Source organism: Mirounga leonina, unplaced genomic scaffold, assembly GCF_011800145.1.
Source record: "Mirounga leonina isolate KUSES-001 unplaced genomic scaffold, KU_Mleo_1.0 Mir_99, whole genome shotgun sequence".
NCBI classification, from domain to species: domain Eukaryota; kingdom Metazoa; phylum Chordata; class Mammalia; order Carnivora; family Phocidae; genus Mirounga; species Mirounga leonina.
Genome location: NW_023270971.1, coordinates 4,928,519 through 4,949,505, shown reverse-complemented (window position 1 = coordinate 4,949,505; position 20,987 = coordinate 4,928,519). Strand labels below are relative to the sequence as shown.

The 20,987-nt window shown below is 45.3% G+C and overlaps 1 protein-coding gene across 1 annotated transcript in view; it reads left to right on the top strand.

Moving 5' to 3' along the window:
- LOC118006723 (SH3 domain and tetratricopeptide repeat-containing protein 2-like) overlaps positions 1-20,987 on the top strand; it is a 51,752-nt gene that overhangs the window by 15,719 nt on the left and 15,046 nt on the right. Inside the window, exons 4-12 of the mRNA XM_034999479.1 lie at positions 1,711-1,816; positions 3,467-3,610; positions 4,678-4,879; positions 5,902-5,975; positions 8,300-8,495; positions 15,496-15,629; positions 18,115-18,156; positions 18,281-19,978; positions 20,085-20,265. Of these exons, the coding sequence (XP_034855370.1) occupies positions 1,711-1,816; positions 3,467-3,610; positions 4,678-4,879; positions 5,902-5,975; positions 8,300-8,495; positions 15,496-15,629; positions 18,115-18,156; positions 18,281-19,978; positions 20,085-20,265 (2,777 nt within the window). The remainder of the gene's footprint in view (positions 1-1,710; positions 1,817-3,466; positions 3,611-4,677; positions 4,880-5,901; positions 5,976-8,299; positions 8,496-15,495; positions 15,630-18,114; positions 18,157-18,280; positions 19,979-20,084; positions 20,266-20,987) is intronic.

The window sequence follows — 20,987 nt, the reverse complement described above, 5'->3', positions numbered from 1 at the left end:
TGGATCTAGGCTCCAGTCAGGGGGGCCATCGCCTACGCTCAGGTCACCTGGGGCAAATTGCTTAACCTGTCTGTGCCTGGTCCTCCTTGACTATAACACATGGATAATGCCATTTTCCATTAAAGCTGAGATGCCGTTTGATTATAAAATGCAGGAATATTTTATATACCTCAAAGAAAGGGAAATAAATGTGGCCAATTAAGTAGGATGCCATGCTTCCTTATCTTTTATTTCAGAAATAATTAAATGTGGTAAAAGTGCATCTTAAAATGGATTAAATAGTGTAATTGTACTCTCTGCATAGGGTTATTGTGAGTTAAATGAAGCATTGTTCAGAGGTTGATGAAGTGCCTGTCAATTGATGAATCTCCGGAAATCAGTTTTTATCTAGAACCCCTTCCCTGATAATAGGCTCTGGGGACTCCTGGAGCCTGGTATGGGAGAACCCCAGAGTTCTGGCTTTGCTGACCTAGGGGCTTTTCCTCTCTTCCTTCCTCTCTTTCTATCCTCTTCTTCTTTCCACAGGGTTCCCCCAGAGCAGCGTTCCAGGGGTTGATCTTTGATCGCAGGACCTGGCCTGGGGGACGAAGGATGTTCTGACCATCACTCATTGTAGTCAACTCTAGAAGCTTGGACAAGCAACAGAGAAAGATTTTAGGGGAAAACCAAGTCTGTACAGTAGGTCAGGCCTATTTTCTCAGGTATTAAAAAAAAAGGGAGCGGGGGAGCATGCAAATTGGCACCACCCAGCCTTTCCGGAGGGCAGTATGGCTCCTGCATTTTAGGATTGAAAATGTGGATATCTGCATTCCCAACTGCACTTCTCAGAATGACTTGTGTCAAAACATCAAAGATGTGTACAAAGATTGAGGATGTTTATCACAGTAGTGTTTAGGATGGTAAATGAAAATAACTCAATCGTCTAACCATAGGAAATACTAACTAAGGATTATGTTAATGTAATGATGACATATATAACCATTGAAAATAATGTAAATTGTTTAATGATGTGGGAGATGGTTCCCAAAATATTGTTTAGTTTCAAAAGATTATAGAACAATTTATGTAATGTGATTCTATTTATATAAAAACAGTTACACTGAAACTCCTGCATAGGAAAAAGGATTCAAAGTTAATACACTAAAGTGTTAACACTGATGAGCTCTAGGAGGAGGGACTATGGATGATTTTTGTTTTTGTGTAATTTGCTTTTTCTGTTTGTCATCTTTATAAAAGTAATCATTGGACATAGATTCACAATCAAACTTACTTCCAACGTGCCTTCTCTTATTTATCTTTCACCTTCTCCCATACACCTTTTTTTTTTTTTTTGAACACAAAAGGTAGAGTTCTTTGCACACAGTTCTGCATCCTGGTTCCTTTCTGTTACTGCTATTGTTCCATCTGGCAGTGTATGTTTGAAGGCTGCATGAGTGCACAAAGAATTTCCTCATTCTTTTTTATGGCTGCATAATATCATAATATTCTATTGCATGGATGAATCGGAATTCATTTTAACCAGTCTCCTATTGGTGGACATTTAGGTTATTTCCTTTTTTTTTCTTTTTCTTTTCTTTTTTTTTTTTTTTTTTGTGGTGTAAAAAAACCCGGCGCTACAATCAAGAAAATCACATGAAGCATTTTGCACTTCTCTGAGATTATTAACAGGATGCGGTCATCCCAGGCTGACTCACTGTTCTCTTTACCCAGGACCTCTCAGCCAGGTTGGTGGGCATCCAGTCCCAGAAGGCTCAGTTCCTTATCACCTTCAAGACCATGGAGGAAATCTGGAAGTTTTCCACCTACTTGAACTTAGGTATGACATGGAGCAGGTGGGTGGAGGAGAACCTACATCTTGGTTCAGCCAATTTGTAAGGGCTTGACATTAGGGAATTGGTCTGGCTCTGATAATTAAAAGAGGTAGAGCCCTGACACAGATGGTTAACTTTTGAAATATCACAAACTGCCTGGAACTAAAGCTAAAGCAAATATTAACTATTACTCTCAAATGCTATGTGCAACATTACTTTGTTTTCAGGGAGAGACTACTTTCTTCAATAATCAATCCATTGGTAAACTGTTCTTGGTGATCACTAAATTTGAAGGACTGGGAGAGATGCAGAATGATGGTTAAAAAAAAAAAAGGAACCAGTCTTGAGTCAGATCAAAGTAGCTGCTCAAAATAGTACAGTTGTGGATACTTTAGCCCATGTTTCTGGAAAAGAGTCAAAGAAAGAGATGGGGGAGTTATCTGCTAAAGGGGACTCGGATTGCAGGGTTTCCTAGGAAGTGACCTTGTGTAGGGGTGGAGGATCAAGATAGCTCTTGGTTAGAGGGTAGAACTTCTCTCATGGTTATGTTGATTTTCTGCTCACCACACTGTGCATCTCTTTCAACAATCATTTAGAGACCCGTCTTCAATTCAAAGCGTGCTCCATGGACCAGCAGCATCGGCATCACGCGGATCTTGTTAGAAAAGTAGAAACCCAGGGCGCCTGGGTGGCTCAGTCGTTAAGCGTCTGCCTTTGGCTTGGGTCATGGTCCCAGGATCGAGTCCCACGTCGGGGTCCCTGCTCAGCGGGAAGCCTGCTTCTCCCTCTCCCACTCCCCCTGCTTGTGTTCCTGCTCTCGCTGTCTCGGTCAAATAAATAAATAAAATCTTAAAAAAAAAAAAAATAGAAACCCAGGCCCCATCCCAGATCTACTGAACCAGTATCTGTATTTTAATAAGATCCCCAGGTGATTTGTGTACACCTTAAAGTACAAGAAGCACATGAGGCCTAAGTAGATAGAACAGAGTCAGAGTGGAAAGAAACAGGTTTTTGCATCTTAAGAAAGAAGAAGTCAAAAGAAGCAAAATGTTAACACGAATAATTCACATTTGTAGGCATGTTTGAAATACTATCCATAATTGCAATTTGCTTAGTGTCTAGTCTGGTTTTAACAAGGGAGAACATGCTGGGCATGAATGATGGAGAGAATCAGAGAAGGGATGGTAAAGTGAATCCCGACTCCTTTGTGGGTCGTGGACACCACCCTCCGCCCCAGCCACTGCTTCGTCAAGGGTACAGGAATTTGAACCTCAAGTCAGGAAAACTTTAAGGCGGGGGGGACCAGGACCCCCAGAGTCCAAATTAGAATCTTGGAAATTTCTCTATGGACGTATTAGAAAAAGGTAATTAGATTTGGTCATCTCATTATGCATTTATGGAGACCCATATTGTGCTGAAAGGAGTAAATGTCATTTAAAAATGACTTGTGTTTCCCAACAGATGCTGAGAAGAATCAGTTCACTCTAGAAATTTTCTAGCTACCTCTCTATGCTCTTCTAATTCCAGTTAAATGGGATCAGGTTGGGGACGAAGGTCTGGGACGGAACTTCAGAAAGGAGCTTTCTCACCATTTTCTCTGCTCAGCTAATGGCAGAAATCGGTTGTTAAGGAATCATGTTGGCTTGACCTCTTAGGCTATGTGTCTGCATGTCTGGAACATCTCCTCTTTGACCATAAGTACTGGCTCAACTGCAGATTGGTGGAAGATACAGAGATCCAAGTGTCAGTGGATGAGAAACACCTGGAAACAATATACCTGGGACTCCTGATACAGGAAGGTGAGCATGGAGGAGTGGTGGGATGGGTTTTTATCTGGATATTTATTATCAGAGCCCCTGAAGTAATTAGGATACAAAGGGAGGCAAAAAAAAAATTTCAAAGGTGAGAATATTCATAAATGACCCCATCTGTTACAATATTACTCCAAACATCTCTCTCAGTTCCACACTGATATCACATGAACAGCTATGTTTGTCAGTCTCACTGATTGTCTGATGTGAGAACCCCTTGGGGAGCTTTTAGAAGATGCCCATGCTAGGGCTCCATCGGGGCCAATTGAATCTCCAGCGATAGGGGCCAGGCTTTGGTATTTTTTGAAAGTTGCCCAGGCAATGCTAATGTGCATTCAAGAGTAAGAATCGCTTTTTAAAATATATGATATCATTTGATTGTGAAATAAAATTGCAAATCTTGCAAAACCTGCAAGATTTCCTGAGATGGAGGCAAACAGTTTTGGGGAACTTCTTGGAGCATAGGCCAATCTATTTACAAGGAAGGATCCGATCTGGGCTACAACCAACCAGCTAATGACCGATGACATCACCGGCACATTGAAAGAGCCAGATTTGCATAGAATATTTTGCAAAAGGATTCTGTTTATGGTCACGTTGCACAAATCACAATTGAAGGAAAGAATTTCATACTGTGCTACTCTAAAATCTAGTTGGAGAAATTATATTCACCCATATCAACTAAATTTATTCTTTGTTTTGGCCCTAAGATTAAGCAGAAGGTTGCAGTTATAACCCAAGTTCTGTTAAATACATTTTTGCTAAGTTTTGTTTCATTTTTTTTTTTCAAGGTGAAGTCCCAATTAAACCTTGTTCTCACAAACTACTCTGAGTTTATGGTGTCTAATTTAAGTGAATTCCCGCCTTGTGGGTTTTTTTCCCCTGGTCTAGTTTTTCTGGGATCACAAAGACTTTCTGTGGTGCCTCTCCCTTGGCCGCGTCCTTTACTCCCAGGACGAAAAGTAGTTGGGCTTCTGGTTAGAAACGTTACACTGTGTGATAATCCCTTTCCACCTACTGCTACTCCTTGGAGGGGCTTTTCTTATTATCTACAGGCCACTTCTTCTGCAGAGCCATGAGCTCCGTGGCTCAGCCAGCTGAGAAGGAAGGGGAGTATTTGACGCTTTGCAAGAAGGAGTTAATCTCCGTGAAGATAGTTGAAGGCGAATCCGAGTGGGAGGGCGTGTCCTTGGTGACGGGTCAGCGGGGACTGGTGCCCCTGTCAGCTCTGGAACCTCTGCCGCTCCCTTTCCACCAGTGAGTAGCCAACTGCATCTTGGGCGTGGGTCCCAGAGCAGACTGAGGTCTGAACAGAACAGAGTAGATAGGCTTGCAAATATGGACATCTACAGTGCTAGGGAGGGAACAAAATCTGGGTGTGTGCGTGTGTGTGTGTGTTTTGTCTTTTGTTATTTATTTATTTATTTTAAAAGATTTCATCCATTTTTTTGACAGAGAGAGACACAGCGAGAGAGGGAACACAAGCAGGGGGGGTGGGAGAGGGAGAAGCAGGCTTCCTGCGGAGCAGGGAGCCCGATGTGGGGCTCGATCCCAGGACACTGGGATCATGACCTGAGCCGAAGGCAGATGCTTAACGACTGAGCCACCCAGGTGCCCCTATTTATTTATTTTTTTAACAGTCAAAATTTGCACAATGTGGTGAAATCGGAGACACCTCAAAATTTCAGATGGACATTGTACCTAAGTAAGAGGAAACCTACTGCCTGGTCTTCAAATGCAGTGTTTCTCAATATGGGGACTGGGGACCATTTGTATCAGAATCACCTGGGATTTATTGCAAGTTCAGCTCGCCTGGCCATCCTCAGACTCTTTTGGGATTAGATTCAGGAATTTGCATTTTATATAAGCTCCCCTTGAATATAAGGGGATGTATTCCATACTTAAGTTTGAGAATCTGGGCCTGAAGGTTTTGTAAACTCAAACATCCAGAGTGCTAATACACATGATCCCATGCTGTGGACCCTGTGGTTGGCTCTGGCAGAGAATCTGACAGTGAGAATTGGAAAGAGAGCCTTTGTTAGTTATTTAACCGGCAAACTAATTCAGAGCCAGAAAACATCCTAGGCCTGCTGAACTCCTCTCCTTTTCACAGCGCCTGATACAAAGTAAGTTCTCAATAAATGTTTGCCATTGTTATAATAGGAGTACTAACCATGATACTTATGATCATTGCCATTGTTGTTATTTTAATGAACTATTCTGCTCGCTGCTGTCATTTTTTGAAATCGTGTTTGCAAACCCCATGTTTCCATTGGCAGATGGTTCCTAAAGAATTATCCAGGAAGCTGTGGCCTTTCCAGGAAGAGGGATTGGACAGGCTCCTATCAGACTGGTATGGCTGAGTTGAAGACAGTGTTGTCAGGAAGATAATACTGCCCTGCCTCCTAATTTTATCTGCAAGTTTGGAGTCAGTTGATGTGAATTCCTGCTTAGCCTCTGCGGCTGGCTGGACGTGGGGAAGCCAGTTGCTGTCTATAACATGGGTTTCTTCCTTTGAGAGGAGAGGTCTCAATCCAGGGCTGTTGGTACAAATGCTCACTGTGGCAGACAGAACACACAGATTCACGAGAGCCTGGGGGGAAGAGGTTAACGAATGGTGGGGACCATGGGGATTTAATGATATATCAGGTGACTAAAAAGCCCAGTGTGGGCCACATGGGGCCTGCAGTTTGCCTGTTTTCAATCTCAGGTCAAAACGTTTTCAATTTCCCTTAAACTTCTGTGAAATTGTTCTTGAATTTAGGAAGAGTAAGAATGCCTGGCACATGATGGAAATACTCAGTAAATATTTGTGGAATAAATAAATGAAATATGTATATAATAGTATGTACTATGTAAACATGCATATATTTTAGGGAATCTCTGTGTGAATGTGTATGTTTGTGTGTACCCGTGCACATACATACATATACACATGTATCTACTGGAAATGAACTTTAATGTTTTCTAGTATCTAGAACATATATTCCTTTCATCTTCATCCTTAGAGCCCCTCCCACCACCAACAAGCCTAGCCCAAGTGCAATTTTGTAAGCTGTGAGCCCAAATAACACTTTTTAAAAAAGAAATAGACGTAGGGGCCCCTGGGTGGCTCAGTCTGTTGAGCGTCCGACTCTTAGTTTTGGCTCTGGTCATGATCTCAGGGTCCTGAGACTGAGGCCTGTGTTGGGCTCTGTGCTCAGCTGGGAGCCTGCCTGAGATCCTCTCTCTCCCTCTGTCCCTCCCCCTGCTCACTCACTCTTTATCTCTCTAAAATAAATAGATTAATTAAAAAAAAAAGAAATGGAGGGAATTATGGAATGCAGACATTAAAGCTAATCAGTTAACTGACCATAAACAAGATTTTTGGCTATCTGAGGCAGTATAAGCATTCCTTGGAATTATGAACACAGGGCTGTGAAGTTCTCGGTTCAAATACTGGCTCCACACCTTAAAACCAATGTGCCCTTGGCCAATTCATGAGCTCTCACTATGCTACAAGTTTCTCATGAGTAAAATGTTACCGTAAAACTGACTTCGGATGCCATGAAAAATCAATTAAATGATGTCTGAAAATCACTCAATACAGTTTTTTCACACTGCAAGTATTTAACACACTAAAGATCTTATTAGCCTACAAAGTGGTGGGAATTTCTGCTCTTGAGGACACAATCAATAGAAACTTGATCGAAAACGTCAGGGGGAAAAAGCAAGCCAGTAGCTGTAGCAGAGAAGCTAAAGCAAACATGGAAACCAAGACACATAAAAGCCGCTCTCTCTAGCAAAGCAGCATTAGTGGAAAGAAGGGTTAACCAGCAGTTGGTTAACCGAGCTCCTTGGACAAATCACAGACCTTCTCTGTACTTCCACCTTTTAACCTATAAAAAGGGGAGTCTATTGGTTGCTCTACCTTACCTTAGGACTCTTGGAAAGATCTGAGAAAACAGGCTTACATGGACTTTGTAAACTGGACAGCACAGAGCTCATAAATATGTCATTACTAGATTTTAGCTGGGTGACTCATCAAGCTGAGCAATGACCATAGTCAGAAGGGGAGTCTTCCAAATCCCTCTGAGGCCGGAGAAGTTTTCTGTTTGCCAGTAATGGGAGGCTAACATTTTCTGAAGGTTGATTAGGTACGAGGCATGGTGCACTTAATCTCTTTGACTTTTCCTAATATCTATGAGACAAGTATTCTTACTATTCCCATTTTACAGTTGGGGAGACTGAGGGTCATAGCCAAAGGATCTGGAAGGAAATGGAGAGATCCCACAATGTTTCTCACCCGGGTCTGTGGATTTGTGCTAACCATGATGAAGTATTTACATGATAATGGCAAATCAGACACAGTAAGGCAATATAGTAAGCTTTCCAGTTTTCCATGAGTGAACTTTATTCAGTTTTAGGTATTCTGAGATGATCTTTCCTCCATTTGTTAAAACATCCTTTCTTTTGTAAAGTGATGGTGAAAGTGGATGGTAGTTCCTTTCTTTGAATGTCCTAGTTTGGCAAAATTAAAAGTCAGTTACCCTGTGTCATTCCTGCCAATTTCTTTTTTGGGGGGGGGGATGATGTTATTGGTCCTCGAAATTCTAAATTCTGGGGACCCTTCATTTCGTATTACACCAAGAGCAGTTTCTACCTTATTTGGTTGACGTGGATGTTATTTCTCCACAGGTCGAGGAAAATGTAAGGCCTGGAAGGAATATGAGAGAGAAGAAAAGGATGAGCTGAATTTTCACCGGGGAGAAAGCATCGAGATCATCGGCTTTGTCATACCTGGGCTTCAGTGGTTCATTGGGAAGTCAACGCGCTCAGGAGAAGTGGGCTTTGTTCCCACCAGGAGCATAGATCCTGAGTCGTATTCCCCAATGTGAGTATGGCAGAAGGGCCCTCTGGGATGTCCTGGAGTGGGCCACCTTCCCCATCTCTCTGGGGTAGGCATCCTGCATGGGGATAGGAAACAGGATGAACCCTGGGCCCAGAAAGTACCAGAGGGAACACAGAGTTGGCTGCTAGCACAGAGACACTGGGAAAATGTGGCCCCACGATTGTCCAAGGCCCTGCACATGCAGACTAGAATGTCTACCCTTGTGCAAAAGAGCCACCGAGGAGAGTGGATCACGGTCAGAAGCTCCCTTTAAGCCCTGCCCTTTGTAGGCGGAAGAGACAGAAGGTCATTTTCCCTACACAGAAATGTGGGAACTCAAGTGACTCTAAAGGAGGAAGAGCGATCGCCGAGCCCCTAGAAGATTATGAAGTGAACGGGAGTTTATAAGCAGGAAAATGATGTCAGGAGAACTTTCATGAAATAGGCAATATTTGAGTTCAACTTTGTAGGATGCAAGATATTTCAACAGATGGAAATGGGGAAAAGCGATCACAGGTAGGAAAGTGAGGGGCTGTGTGAGGAATAACTAGTGTTGGTTGAGAGGCAGGTTACCAGGAAGGCATTGGTGCGGCAAAGGTCAGTGGGACCGTGACGTGGCAGAGAATGCCAACTCAGCCACTGAGTATCTCTGAGCAAGAGTGACGAACGATGAGACTGGAACCCTGGCTTTAAGTGAGGCATGCAAGGACAGGGGAGAACCTGGAGGCAGGAGACCAGTGAGAAGACCAAGGCTGACACTTGGGAAGGGGTGGGGGAATGGGGAGAAGAGGACACAGCTGAGGACCAATCAACAGGAATTTAGAGATTCCAGGAGCTTCACAAATATGGATGCCCATGTTCTGCCTCCAGAGGTTCTATCTCATTGGTGTGGGTGGGGCCTGGCGGCCATGGTTAAGAAAGCTCCCCAGGTGGGGCTAATGGGCAGCCAAGGTGGGAACCACTGCTCAAAGCACCCCCTCATTTACCGCAGGGACAAGTGAGGATCCCAGGAGTGAAAGGGCTGAACCCAAGGCCTTGGATCTGGAACTCCAGAATCCTGACGTTAAATCTAGGGTTCTTTTTCCGCCATACAGTTCTGCAGCTGATGTCTGGTAAGAGGGGGAAAGAATAAAGAGACAGAGATTTGGTGAGGAAGAGCAATTTACAGAGCAGAGGAAGAAAGAATGTAGCAAAGGAGATAAAGGAACAAAGGAGCTGCATGAGAGGAAGGAAAGGAGTTGGGGGGGGGCAGTTAACACTGTTGCAGACTGCAGAGAGGTAAAGCAGGGCTGCCTGCTGAAAGGCCTTTGGGATTGGCCACTGGGAGGTCACTGGTCAGTGAGAGGTCAGTGGCAATTGGGAGGTACCTGGTCATCAGGAGGCAGAGTAGATTAGTAATCAGACTTCCAGAGTCAGACTGCCTGAAAGGCATTTACGGCCATGGAAGCACGTTGTGTGTCTCCATTAGCTGACCAGCTTAACGATTTTGGGCATGTTAACTGGTCTCTCTATGCCTCAGGTTTCTCATCTGTAAAATGCATACGGTATTAGTATTTGCCCATAGGATTGTCAGGAGTTGACATGAGCTAACACATGTAAAGCACTCAGAATGGTGTCTGGCACCATGTGTGTGTGTATGATCAATTTGCATTAACTCTTCCTATGGCTGTTCCTGCCGTGGGTGGTAATCTTTGTGAGGCAGTTTTAATTGGACATCGGGTGCAGGTGTCAGATTTCATAAACTATATTCGGACTTCTGTACCTCATACCGTGCCCCAAATCTCAACAACTTATACCGCTAAATTAATTTGATTATCATATTTTAGCCGGCTTAGTTGTAGGGGATACACTCTCGCCATGAAGAACACCACCCCTTGTATTGAAGTGGGGGCATGAGAACTTCTCCTTATTTCTACAGTGTCTTCTGTGGGACCCCATCACCAGAGACTGCACATTGCATAGGGAAGGGGAGAGTGAGCCAGGAGACGGGGAGAGGTGGAAGAAGGAGGGGAGAGAGGAACTGGCTCATTGCCTCCACCCAGCACTCTCTAGATCACGGACCTCCCCAAATACAGCAATGAGAGAAAAAGCCCACAAGCCACCTGGCCACAAGCACAGCCAGGGTGTGGAGTCCTGGGAATCATCCTGTGTGCTATGCAGACGGTCTGGCCACTGGGTGTCACTCTTAGTCCGTGTTCACTTGGTATAAGGCTTCTGAAGAAGGTCCTGCATTTGCTGGTCTCCATCCTCTTCCCACAGGCTCCTTCCATGTGCTAGTTAGTATATTTCTCCTTAAAGTGTATTCATTGATTGATTGATTCATTCACTAATCATTCATTCATTTACTCATCCATCCATCCATCCATCTATCTATCCATCCATCCATCTGTATTTATTTAACCAAATCGGCAGTATATTGAGAGTGAAATTTCTCAGAAGTTGTTTTGTGAGTCAGATTTAGTCTGTGCCTCTGACACATGGGAAAGGGATCCCGTTTTTCCATGGCAGCAAAGTTGTGGGTTTCCTTTTATTTACAGCTCATATTTCAACACCAGCTAAAACTTGGGGCAGGCATTCTGTCTGATAGACATGGTATTTGTTTTGGCCAGAGTGCCTTTAGAGATTTAAGAGTTGCTGATGGTGACAGAATGCCACACCTTTCCTTTCCTTGGGTTTTATGCTTTTAAAAAGTATTTGATATGTGTGTATTTGTGTGTGTGTTGAGGGGAAAAATGTCTTTAGATATAACTGAAGACCCCCATTACTCCTTCCTTCTTTGATCCTGTGATCCTGATTCTTACTCCAGGGGCAGACTCTAGTTGAAGCTGATATGTATCTTCCCAGTCATCATTCTGATTGATACATTTTAGAAATGGGTATTTGTGAAAAAACACACAAGAGTTTTACGTATTTAAAAATGTATATACATTTTTTTTTTCTGTAACTGGCCCCTTTTTTTCAGTTGATATGGTAAATTTAGGATTTATTCACATTGTGTTAGATATGGTTCATTTTAGTAAAGTGTTATTTAAAGGAAATTTATATATTTAAATGTGTAAATTAAAAAATAAGCAAGGTTGAAAAATTAATGCACTCAATACCAGGAAAAAGAACACCGGAGATAAGCCAGCATTTTTTAGTATTAGAAATTTGAAAAATTCTGTTTCCTATATCCCTTTTTTTATTCTTCATGTTGTTTATCTCTGTCCTCTTGATAATTCCATTTCTTGTGGCATCTATTTTTGCTGATAAGAAGTTTGCTGTTAGTCTCATAGACATTTCTTTGCAGGTAGGCAGCTTTTTTTCTCATTTTTTTTTAAGTTTTTCTTACTGATGATATATCTAGATGTGATATATTCTGTTACATATTTATTTCAAGGTGTCCACTGTGTATCTTTTAGTAGTTATTTTAGTGGAGATCTGTGAGTTTTAACTACTCTCAGTCTTTACTCCTTGTTTGTCTTAAATGTACTTAAAAGATACTTGTGAATGATAATTTAGCTAAGTGTAGAATAACCTTCAAAGTGGAGGGGAAAATAACTATTAGTATAAAATTTCAAATCTGTTTTGCCAGAATTTTGTCCATTTCATTAATCCTTAGAGAAAAACAATTTTTCTTATGTTGACCATCTTTATTGTTTCATTGTTTTCTATTTCACTAATTTCATATTTATCTTTATTATTTTCTTCTACTTTGTTTTTATTTTGTTGAGTTATGCCCTTATCCTTTCTGTTTAACTCTTTCATCCTGTAAATTGAACTATCAAGTGATAGATTATTGAACCCCAAAAGAAGGATCAGGAGAAATAGAAAACACAAAGAGAAGGATAAGCCTAAAGAAATGGAAGTCATGTTGAAAATGATATTATTTTTATTTATTTTGCTTAGGATGTGGTGTACTTCTTCAGTTTGAAGACTCATGTCTTTCTTCAGTTCTGGAAAATTCTCAGTCATTCTCCCTTTGAATATTTGCCTCTCTCTCATTCTTTTTAGTCTCTCTTCTGGAATTCCTAATAGAGGTATGTTGGACTTGCCATTCTAGCTTCAGTCTTGCCTAATCAGTTCTTTTATATTTTTCATCTTTTTGTCCCTCTAGGTGCATTCTGGGTGATTTCCTCCAAACAGTCTGAGTTTCACTAATTCTCTCCTCTGCTGTGACTCAACCTGCTGCTGAACTCACTCATGTAGTTCTAAGTGTCCATGCCTTTATCTTCATTTCTAGAATTTCTATTTTGCTATTTTCCACATATACTTATTTTTGCTCACCAGGTTCCATATTTTCCCTGTGGCTTCTAGTTAGTCTTTCATGTCATCATTTTAACCATGATTATTATAAGTTAATCTTTAGATTGTTGTTATTTCTAGTTCTTGTAGTGTTGATTTACCTATTTGTGCACCTGCTGGTATTCATTGTCAGTGGTTGCCTTTCTTGTGTTTGTAGTTTTGGTTATGTGAACGAATTTTCAACATTTTACTTTTTCTTATTTAAATTTTTGAAGAAGATTTATTTATTGAGAGAGAGAGTGTGCGTATGTGCAAGTGTGTGTGTGCACGTGTGAGGAGGGGCAGAGGGAGAGAAACTCAAGCAGATTCCCCACTGGGCGTGAGCCTGATTCAGGGCTCAATTCCATGACCCATGAGATCATGACCTACCCGAAATCATGAGTTGGATGCTTAACCGACTGAGCCACCTGGCTGCCCCGAATTTTCAACAAAGACGCCCTGCCCTAACTTTCAAAGACAGTATTTGCATGAAGCCTCGACTGAAGAAAACATCCCAGTAGAGCAGTTCTGGCCTTTGTTTTCCCTGGAAATTTAGGAACTTAGTGGTCCAGGGCTGGTTTTTTAATGTAAAGTTCTTTGATTGTACTTATACTGTACAGTGTAATTTAGAGCTCACACCTTCTAATGGTGTAAGTCCAGGTGTTTGATTTTTTTTTTCCGGGGACGCAGACAGATAGAAAATGTGTCGTTGGTAGGTGAGTTTTCGATCTCCTCTTCACAGAAGCTGCAGTTCTTGCTGACGTCAGGCTGTAGGGAGCTCAGTTCAGCTTCCCTGCTTCACATAGACCCAAAGTCCCATGTCCTGTCCCTGGGTGGCATTACAGGGTGAGCCCCAGCTCTGAGGGCCAGGGTCCCAGCTGAGAACAGCAACCCCCCCCCCCAGCCATCTGCTGTTGTTTATCAACTCGGCTTTGGTTTCTCCTTTTGTTTCTGGCTCTCAGGCGTTTCCCTTTCTTTCTTTCAAGTCAAAGAATGTATTAAAATATTTATCCTTGTCACATTTTATCTAGGATTTGTCTGTCTTTGTGGCTCCTGTGGAGCATCTCAGCCTGCCATATTTCTAGAAGTCTTACCATTCTAACCCCATTTCCATGCTAGGAACACCCTATTGTAATTTGTCAAGCTTCTTGGATTCTTTCTAAATACCTGGGACTCAGGACAACAGCAGATCAGCTGTGAGGAAATGGGCTACAGAGGTGGAAGATCAGTTTCTGTCTCAGCTTTACCACTTGCTGGCTGTGTCATTCTGAGCATGTCACTAAATGAAATAGTAAATTCAGGAATGCTTTGTACAGTTTAAGCGTTCTCCGGAAATTTGAAATCATATAATGATTTTATATAATCATATGATGACTATAATGATTTCTTCTCTCAGATGAGCTTAGTTGTAGATTTCAACTAGATGCTCTTTTGAGGATGGCTGGTGCTGAGAGAATCTGGAAGTCAGGCCAGAGACATGTGGGCTCAATAACTGTCCTGGAAAGAGTCCTGGGCCAGATGTCAGGACATAGCTCTTGTGCCGGTCTGTCACTAATTAGTGGTGTGACCTTGAGTAGTTCATATTAGTTCCTGGTTTCCTCATCACTGGCTTTACCTGAGTTATGAGGACAAAATGTAGGTGGCAGACCATGGGACTCCCATCCCCGCCCCCCCCCCCCTTAATTCTGCTTGAACTAGAGAAGCTTTTTTTTTTTTTTTTAACCACTTCCTGGTTACCAACTTTATTTTTCTGTGCCTCAGTTTCATTCTCTGTAAAAAGGAGTAAGAATAGTACCTGCCTCATTGGGTAATTGTGTAGATTAAGGAGATAAGGGTGTCTGATTCATAACACATTCCCCCACCCCAAATATTAGCTGTTATAACCTCTTGGGCTTCCAAATTATTTTTGTTAAAAGATTGGTTTCTGAGGTTACTCTCCACCCCCCAACTTTATTTAGACCTGAAAGAGAGAGATCTTAAAAATTGTTCAGGTAGATTTTGGATTGAATGTTTTCTGAGGCACTTCTAGTTTTCACATTCTTTGATTATATGACAAATTGATAGTAAGCAAATTAGTTTTAACAATGAGTTTATACAGTACAGTGAGTATAAGGATCTCTATTATTTGCAGTCATTTCTTCCAGCCCCTGACTTCCTTCTGCCCACTTCCCCTCCCCTCTCTGAATGCCACATAATGCTCTTGTTCTGTGCCATGGAATCAGATGTCAATAGTTGTGAAGGTTTCTTCTGACCATAGTCAAACTCTTTTCATTGCTTCTCTAGATTGTGTCACCTGTCCCTCCTGTTTTCTTGAAATAACCCGACAAAGAAACATCTTTTCATGGTCCCTTTTCAAACCTTAACCTTTGGGGCAGCCAATTTGTATTTCTCTATTAAAAATGGGCACCAGGTGGTCTCAAAGAAAGGGTAGGGGTCAAGTTAGGAGGGGCTTTGTTTTTCTCGGGAGATAGAGTTTTAACAGGAGGGGTGTTTTCATCCCCACTGTGACCCGTTCAGCAGCCATGTAGCTCGTTTCTTCATGAACGGGTGCTCAGAGCTCTTCCCCCTGGGCAGCAGAGATAAATAGATTGTACAACAGTGGGATGAGGAGTCTGGTTGCGGCTGCGGCAAGCACGTCGGAGGCTTCTCTCTGTCCTTCACTGTGTCCTGGGATGGAGAGAGAACGGTTGTGTCTGGAGCCTTGCACTGATCTGCGTCCATGTCTTTTGTCTCAATGCAGGAACAAGAGCTCCGCCTTTTTCAGTGATGAGGAAAGATGCTCTCTGTGGGTCCTGGGAAGTGACAGGAAAGCTGAGTGTGCCAGCTTCCTCCACACGCTTGCTCATACTGACATAGCATCTGTCTACCGGCTTAGTGAGTGTTTGCTCCTCGGACCCCTTTGAAAGCTCAGCTCGGCGATAGCATGAGGGGCCCAGCCCTACTGAGCCTTCCATTCAAATCTTGGAGAAGAAAAACTCCTGACTTGTGGCTGAGGTCGCTTCTTTTAGGGCTGAAGGAGGTCTAGGTCCCCGATGATAAAGGCAGGACCATAGAATATTACAGCTTCTAAGAGGTGATTTCTCCTCCCATTTTACAGCTTGGGAAACTGAGGCCCTGGTGAATTAGTGCCTTCCCCATTTTCTAGTCAGGACATTCCCTACTCCACCACACTGCCCCCAACACAAACTGACGCTGGACTGCCCCGGCAGCGGCGGGGCGGGGGGCGCAGTGTTGGCTTTGGATGGGAGAGGGGCCTCCGTGCTGCCAGTTCTCATCAGTGTCTGAATGACGGAGCGAATGAATGCCACGCCTTTCTCCTACTTTGGAAGCACCCACTGCTCTGTGTCAGGAAGTACATTCACCTTGTGGTAGTGGTTTGAGGAAGGATTCGTGTTTCCCCCATCTCTTCAGCGATGGTGGTATTGTGTCCACCCCTGTGTGGCCAGATTGGATGGGGCACACTTCATGGGCACAGAAGAGAGATTCTGCAGAAGGAGCCTTCAGGCCTGCTCCCCGGAGCAGAGGTGGGCATCAGAGTCTCTCACCGTGCACAAGAGGCATTTGAGAGGAGCACCTGGCCACGAACTTTCTTGCCACAAACAGACCACACCACCCACCAGGGTGAACCAGGAAGCTGAAGCTATGGGCACCACCTGGTGGGGGGACCTGAGGTCTGAAAATCCAGGACGACTTCAGGTGTGCCTTGGACAGGGGTGGGCCACAGGCTTGGATCTAAGGGGTCCGCTCACCGTGGATCCAATGGTAGGGAGAGATCTAGGAGCAGGTCCCAGGCAGCCCACTGCCTCCTATGTAAAGCCCAGGAGTGCAGCTCTGCTGGATGCAGGCCAGAGCCTCATGATGATGCAGGCATTACCCAACACCACGGCGGCCAGCAGAGGGGCGTCCTATTGGTAAATTCTAGCTTCCCCAAGGCCTCTGACATGGGGAAGCAGTCCCCTCTGTGATTCTTCTTCCCAGAGGGAGCATCGTTTCGTAACTCATGCACCATTTGCGTTCTCGGTGGCCCTGGCCAGGAGTGAGGATGGCATGTGCTCCCAATGTCAGCGAGGGCCAGGGCACAAGGGCAGCTCCCTAGCTCTGCCACGTTAGGCGTGGGGCCTTCTGCCATTGCAGGTTACAGATCTCATGTAGCTACAGCGACTCTCACAGAGAGTCGTAGGCAGCGGCTTGACTTGGTGTGGGGCCCGCTGTCCTCAATGTCCACCAGAGAGCCCAGGGTGAGGGCACAGGCAGTTGGTGCCTCTTTGCTGGGAGGAGGTAGAATCTTATTTCCAGCAGCCCCTGTCCTGGGGGGCAGTGAATCTGGCCTTCACCTCCACAGTTACACTTTACCTCCACAGTTAGACCCAAGAGGGTTCCGTTCTTTGCTGCCAAACCCAAGGTGTCTTCTTGGTTCTCACCTAGCCTTCTTCCACTTTTGTGACGTTAGGTGGCTGTCCCAGAGGTACCTTGGTCTCCGTGTCTCTTCTTTTCTCTCGGACTGTGCCTTTCCAGTCCCCTTTGCTCCCTCCTACCTGCTGGGAAATGCTGACGTTTCTTTGGCTCCTTCACAAACTTCCCTTCCCCAGCTGCTTTGCCTTCTTGTCTGAATGCTTCTCCTAGGACTTGGACCCATTCCTTGTGACCCGCTGGGGGTCCTAAATCTGTATTTGCAAGTCTCAACTTTTTTTCTTTGGCTACAGATCTACTTCCTTCTCAGCCTAGAGCTCCTGTGAGTATGTACGTCAGATGCAGAATGTCTGAAGCTCTGCTCCAGACTGTTCCTTCTTCCACCTCATCCCATGAAGTCACTTCAGGGAACAAAACTAAGACCTCAGATGCCTCTTCACTCTCTTTTCTTCATTAGTCACCTTTGGTCACCTAGTCCTATGGCGGATTGTACAGTTAAGTCAATGACAGTTGAGAGGATGGATGTTGTGTGAATGGGGGAAGGAAGAAGGAAGGATGTACACATGGAAATGGGAGGTGATGCCACATGTTTTGTTCATGGCTCTGCTGTCATCTAGCTGGGGGATTTGGTCCTTTAGATTCCGTCATCCTCTCCATAACCACACCTCCTGGAAAAGGACTTGTGTTTCTAGCTTCTCTGCTTTTCTTTTTGGCTCTGGGTCTTAGTTCTACCTCAGTTCCCAACTCTAAAGTGAGTGGCTTAACCAAGATACTCTGCAGGTCCCTGCAGCTCTTAAACTGATGATGAAGGAGAGAATTCTACCCAGGTTCTCAGAGGAGTTTAAACACAAAGTGTCCTCAGGGACCACGGGTCTGGGGTGCACCTGCAGGCATAGGCTTGGTGGCCCATTCTGACCTAACACCGGGTCTGTCCTTCCTCTCTATCCAGGTGGGTTTGAATCCATCCAGAATCTTCCAAACGATCTAAGTGGTGAGTAGAGATCATGCTGAACCTGACCTCCAGTCCTTCAGAACAGCATCCTGTCCTCTTGCCAGGAGCTGGCCACCACAGTGGCAGGTGCTCATGGTCGCTCAACTCTGCCTGTCCCTTACAGTGTCCCAGCCTGAAGGCTTCAAGGAGGCCCGGCCTGGCAGAGCCTGGGAGGAGCATCAGGCCGTGGGCTCCAGACAGTCCAGCAGCTCTGAGGACTCCAGCCTGGAGGAGGAGCTCCTCTCAGCAGCCTCGGACAGCTATCACTTGCCAGAGCCCGATGATCTCGACGACCCGGAACTGCTCGTGGACCTGAACGCTAGTCAGGAAGAGGAGGAGGCTGAGAACTTCACCCCCATATTGGCTTTTCTGGATCACGAGGGTTACGCTGACCACTTTAAGGGCCTCTATGATTTCTCCTTCTCTTTCCTCACGTCTTCCTTTTACAGCTTCTCTGAGGAGGACGAACTTGTGGCCTACCTGGAGGCCTCAAGGAAGTGGGCTAAGTGGAGCCACAGGACCTGGGCCCACGCCCGGCTCTGCTTCCTCCTGGGCCGGCTGAGTGTCAGGAAGGTCAAACTCTCCCAGGCCAGGGTCTACTTTGAGGAGGCTATGTACATCCTTGATGGGACATTTAAAGATCTATCCTTGGTGGCTGCTCTGTATATCAATCTGGCCGCCATCTATCTGAGGCAGAGGCTAAGGCATAAAGGCTCGGCTCTGCTGGAAAAAGCAGGGGCCCTGCTGGCCTGCCTGCCGGACCGTGAGTCTAGTACCAAGAACGAGCTCGACGTGGTGGCCTACATACTACGCCAGGGCATTGTAGCAGGCAGTTGTCCCTTGGAGGCCAGGGCCTGCTTCCTGGCCATCCGACTGCTCCTAAGCCTAGGCCGGCATGAGGAGGTCCTGCCCTTCGCCGAGCGCCTGCAGCTCCTCTCTGGACACCCTCCTGACTTGGAAGTTACAGCAACCATCTTGAGTTTTCTGTATGATAAGAAATATCTCCCACACCTTGCAGTGGCCTCTGTCCAGGAACGTGGTACCCAGAGTGGCCAAGGGATGTCCTTTCCAATTTGGCAGGTCTACCTGGTTCTCCAGAATACCACCAAACTCCTTAGAGTTCCCTCTTCAAGCTGGGGTGAAGTTTCTGCTCTGGCCTGCCCAGCACTCAGCCACGCACTGGCTGCCTGTGAGGAGCAGGCCAATCGGAGCACCCAGAGGGCCCTGTGTCTCATCCTGTCCAAAGTGTACCTCCAACACAGGTGTCCCGATGGTGCCATTCACTACCTGAGCCAGGCCTTGGTGCTAGGGCAGCTGCTGAGTGAGCAGGAAGCCTTTGAGTCTTCCCTCTGCCTGGCGTGGGCATATCTCTTAGCCAGCCAGGCCAAGAAGGCTTTGGACATCCTCGAGCCACTCCTATACTCCCAGAAGGAGACAGAGAGTATCACCCGAAAGGGGGTGGTCCATAACCTCCTGGGACTTGCACTTCAAGGTGAAGGCCGGCTGAACAGGGCAGCCAAGAGCTATCTCCGGGCCTTGAACAGAGCTCAGGAAATGGGGAATGTGCGTAACCAGGCGGTGACTTTGGCCAATCTTGGCCACCTGACCCTTATGTCCTGGGCTCAGCAGCCAGCCAAGGACTATCTCCTGCAGGCCATCCGACTCTATTCTGAACTCCATACCAGCATGGAGACAGACATGGAATTAGTACAGGTCCTTCTCTGGTTGGCCCAAGTCCTGGTGCATGGGCGCCAGCCAGCCAGTGGCCGCCTTTGTTATGAAATGGCATTGCTGTTTGGCTTAAGGCATCGACACCTAAAGAGTGAGTATGTCCTGCGCTACTGGAAGCTTTAGAGAAAAGTGTGAGAGCACATTTTGCCCTCGTCCTATCTCAAGCGATCTCATTCATGTCCCCGCTTTATGTTCAGGTCAGCTTCAGGTCACCAAATCCCTCTGCCATTTCTACAGCTCTGTATCCCCAGACCCCAAGGCATGCATCACCTACCACGAGCACTGGCTGACCCTGGCTCAGCAACTCAGGGACCGAGAGATGGAGGGGAGGCTGCTGGAGTCCCTCGGGCAGCTCTATCGGAACCTGAACACGGCCAGGTGAGTCGGGGCTTGGGGACGGGTCTAGAAACAGCTTATCTTCCTTCAAGAGAAACAGCGTTCTTTTCCTCCGGAAGTAAAGTTCCCAGGCTCATGGTGTGTTTATGGCATCATGGAAAAGAGCGTGGGACCTACAGCCACCACAGTGTCCTCTCTCACTTATTAGCTGCGTGACTTTGAGCAAGCTACTTAATTTCACCCTACCTCAGCTTCCTCATCGAAGACAATAATGGTAGCATCTACACTATAGTATTCATGTGGGGAATAAATGAGTCGACACCCATGGAACTCTTGGAACAGTGCCCGATCCGTGGAGGGGGCTCGGTGATGTTGGCTGGGTTGCAGTTACTCCCTTATGTCTGTAATAAGCATCACGTGATCCTGGCTGCGGGTAGCTAATTCAGAGAGGTGGCAGTTATACCCAGGCTGGCCCCCTTAGGAGGCCTTGGTTACCTGAGGACAGGGCGGGGGTCGGGGGGGTGGGGGGGTATTAGAGAAATGGCACAAAGTGAATCGATCCACTGGCAGGCAGGTAAAATTTCATCGTAAGGAAGTTTGATTTGGAACCTTCCCTTTAAAATGAAACTGGAAATGACAGAACTGAGTTTATTTCCACAGTTTAATGAAGAGACTTAGGTGAGAATTGCAGCCTTGCGATAAGTCATAGGATCAACCGCTAAAGAAGTGTTGACTTTTAGCTTAATTGTGTCGACAGAATTGCA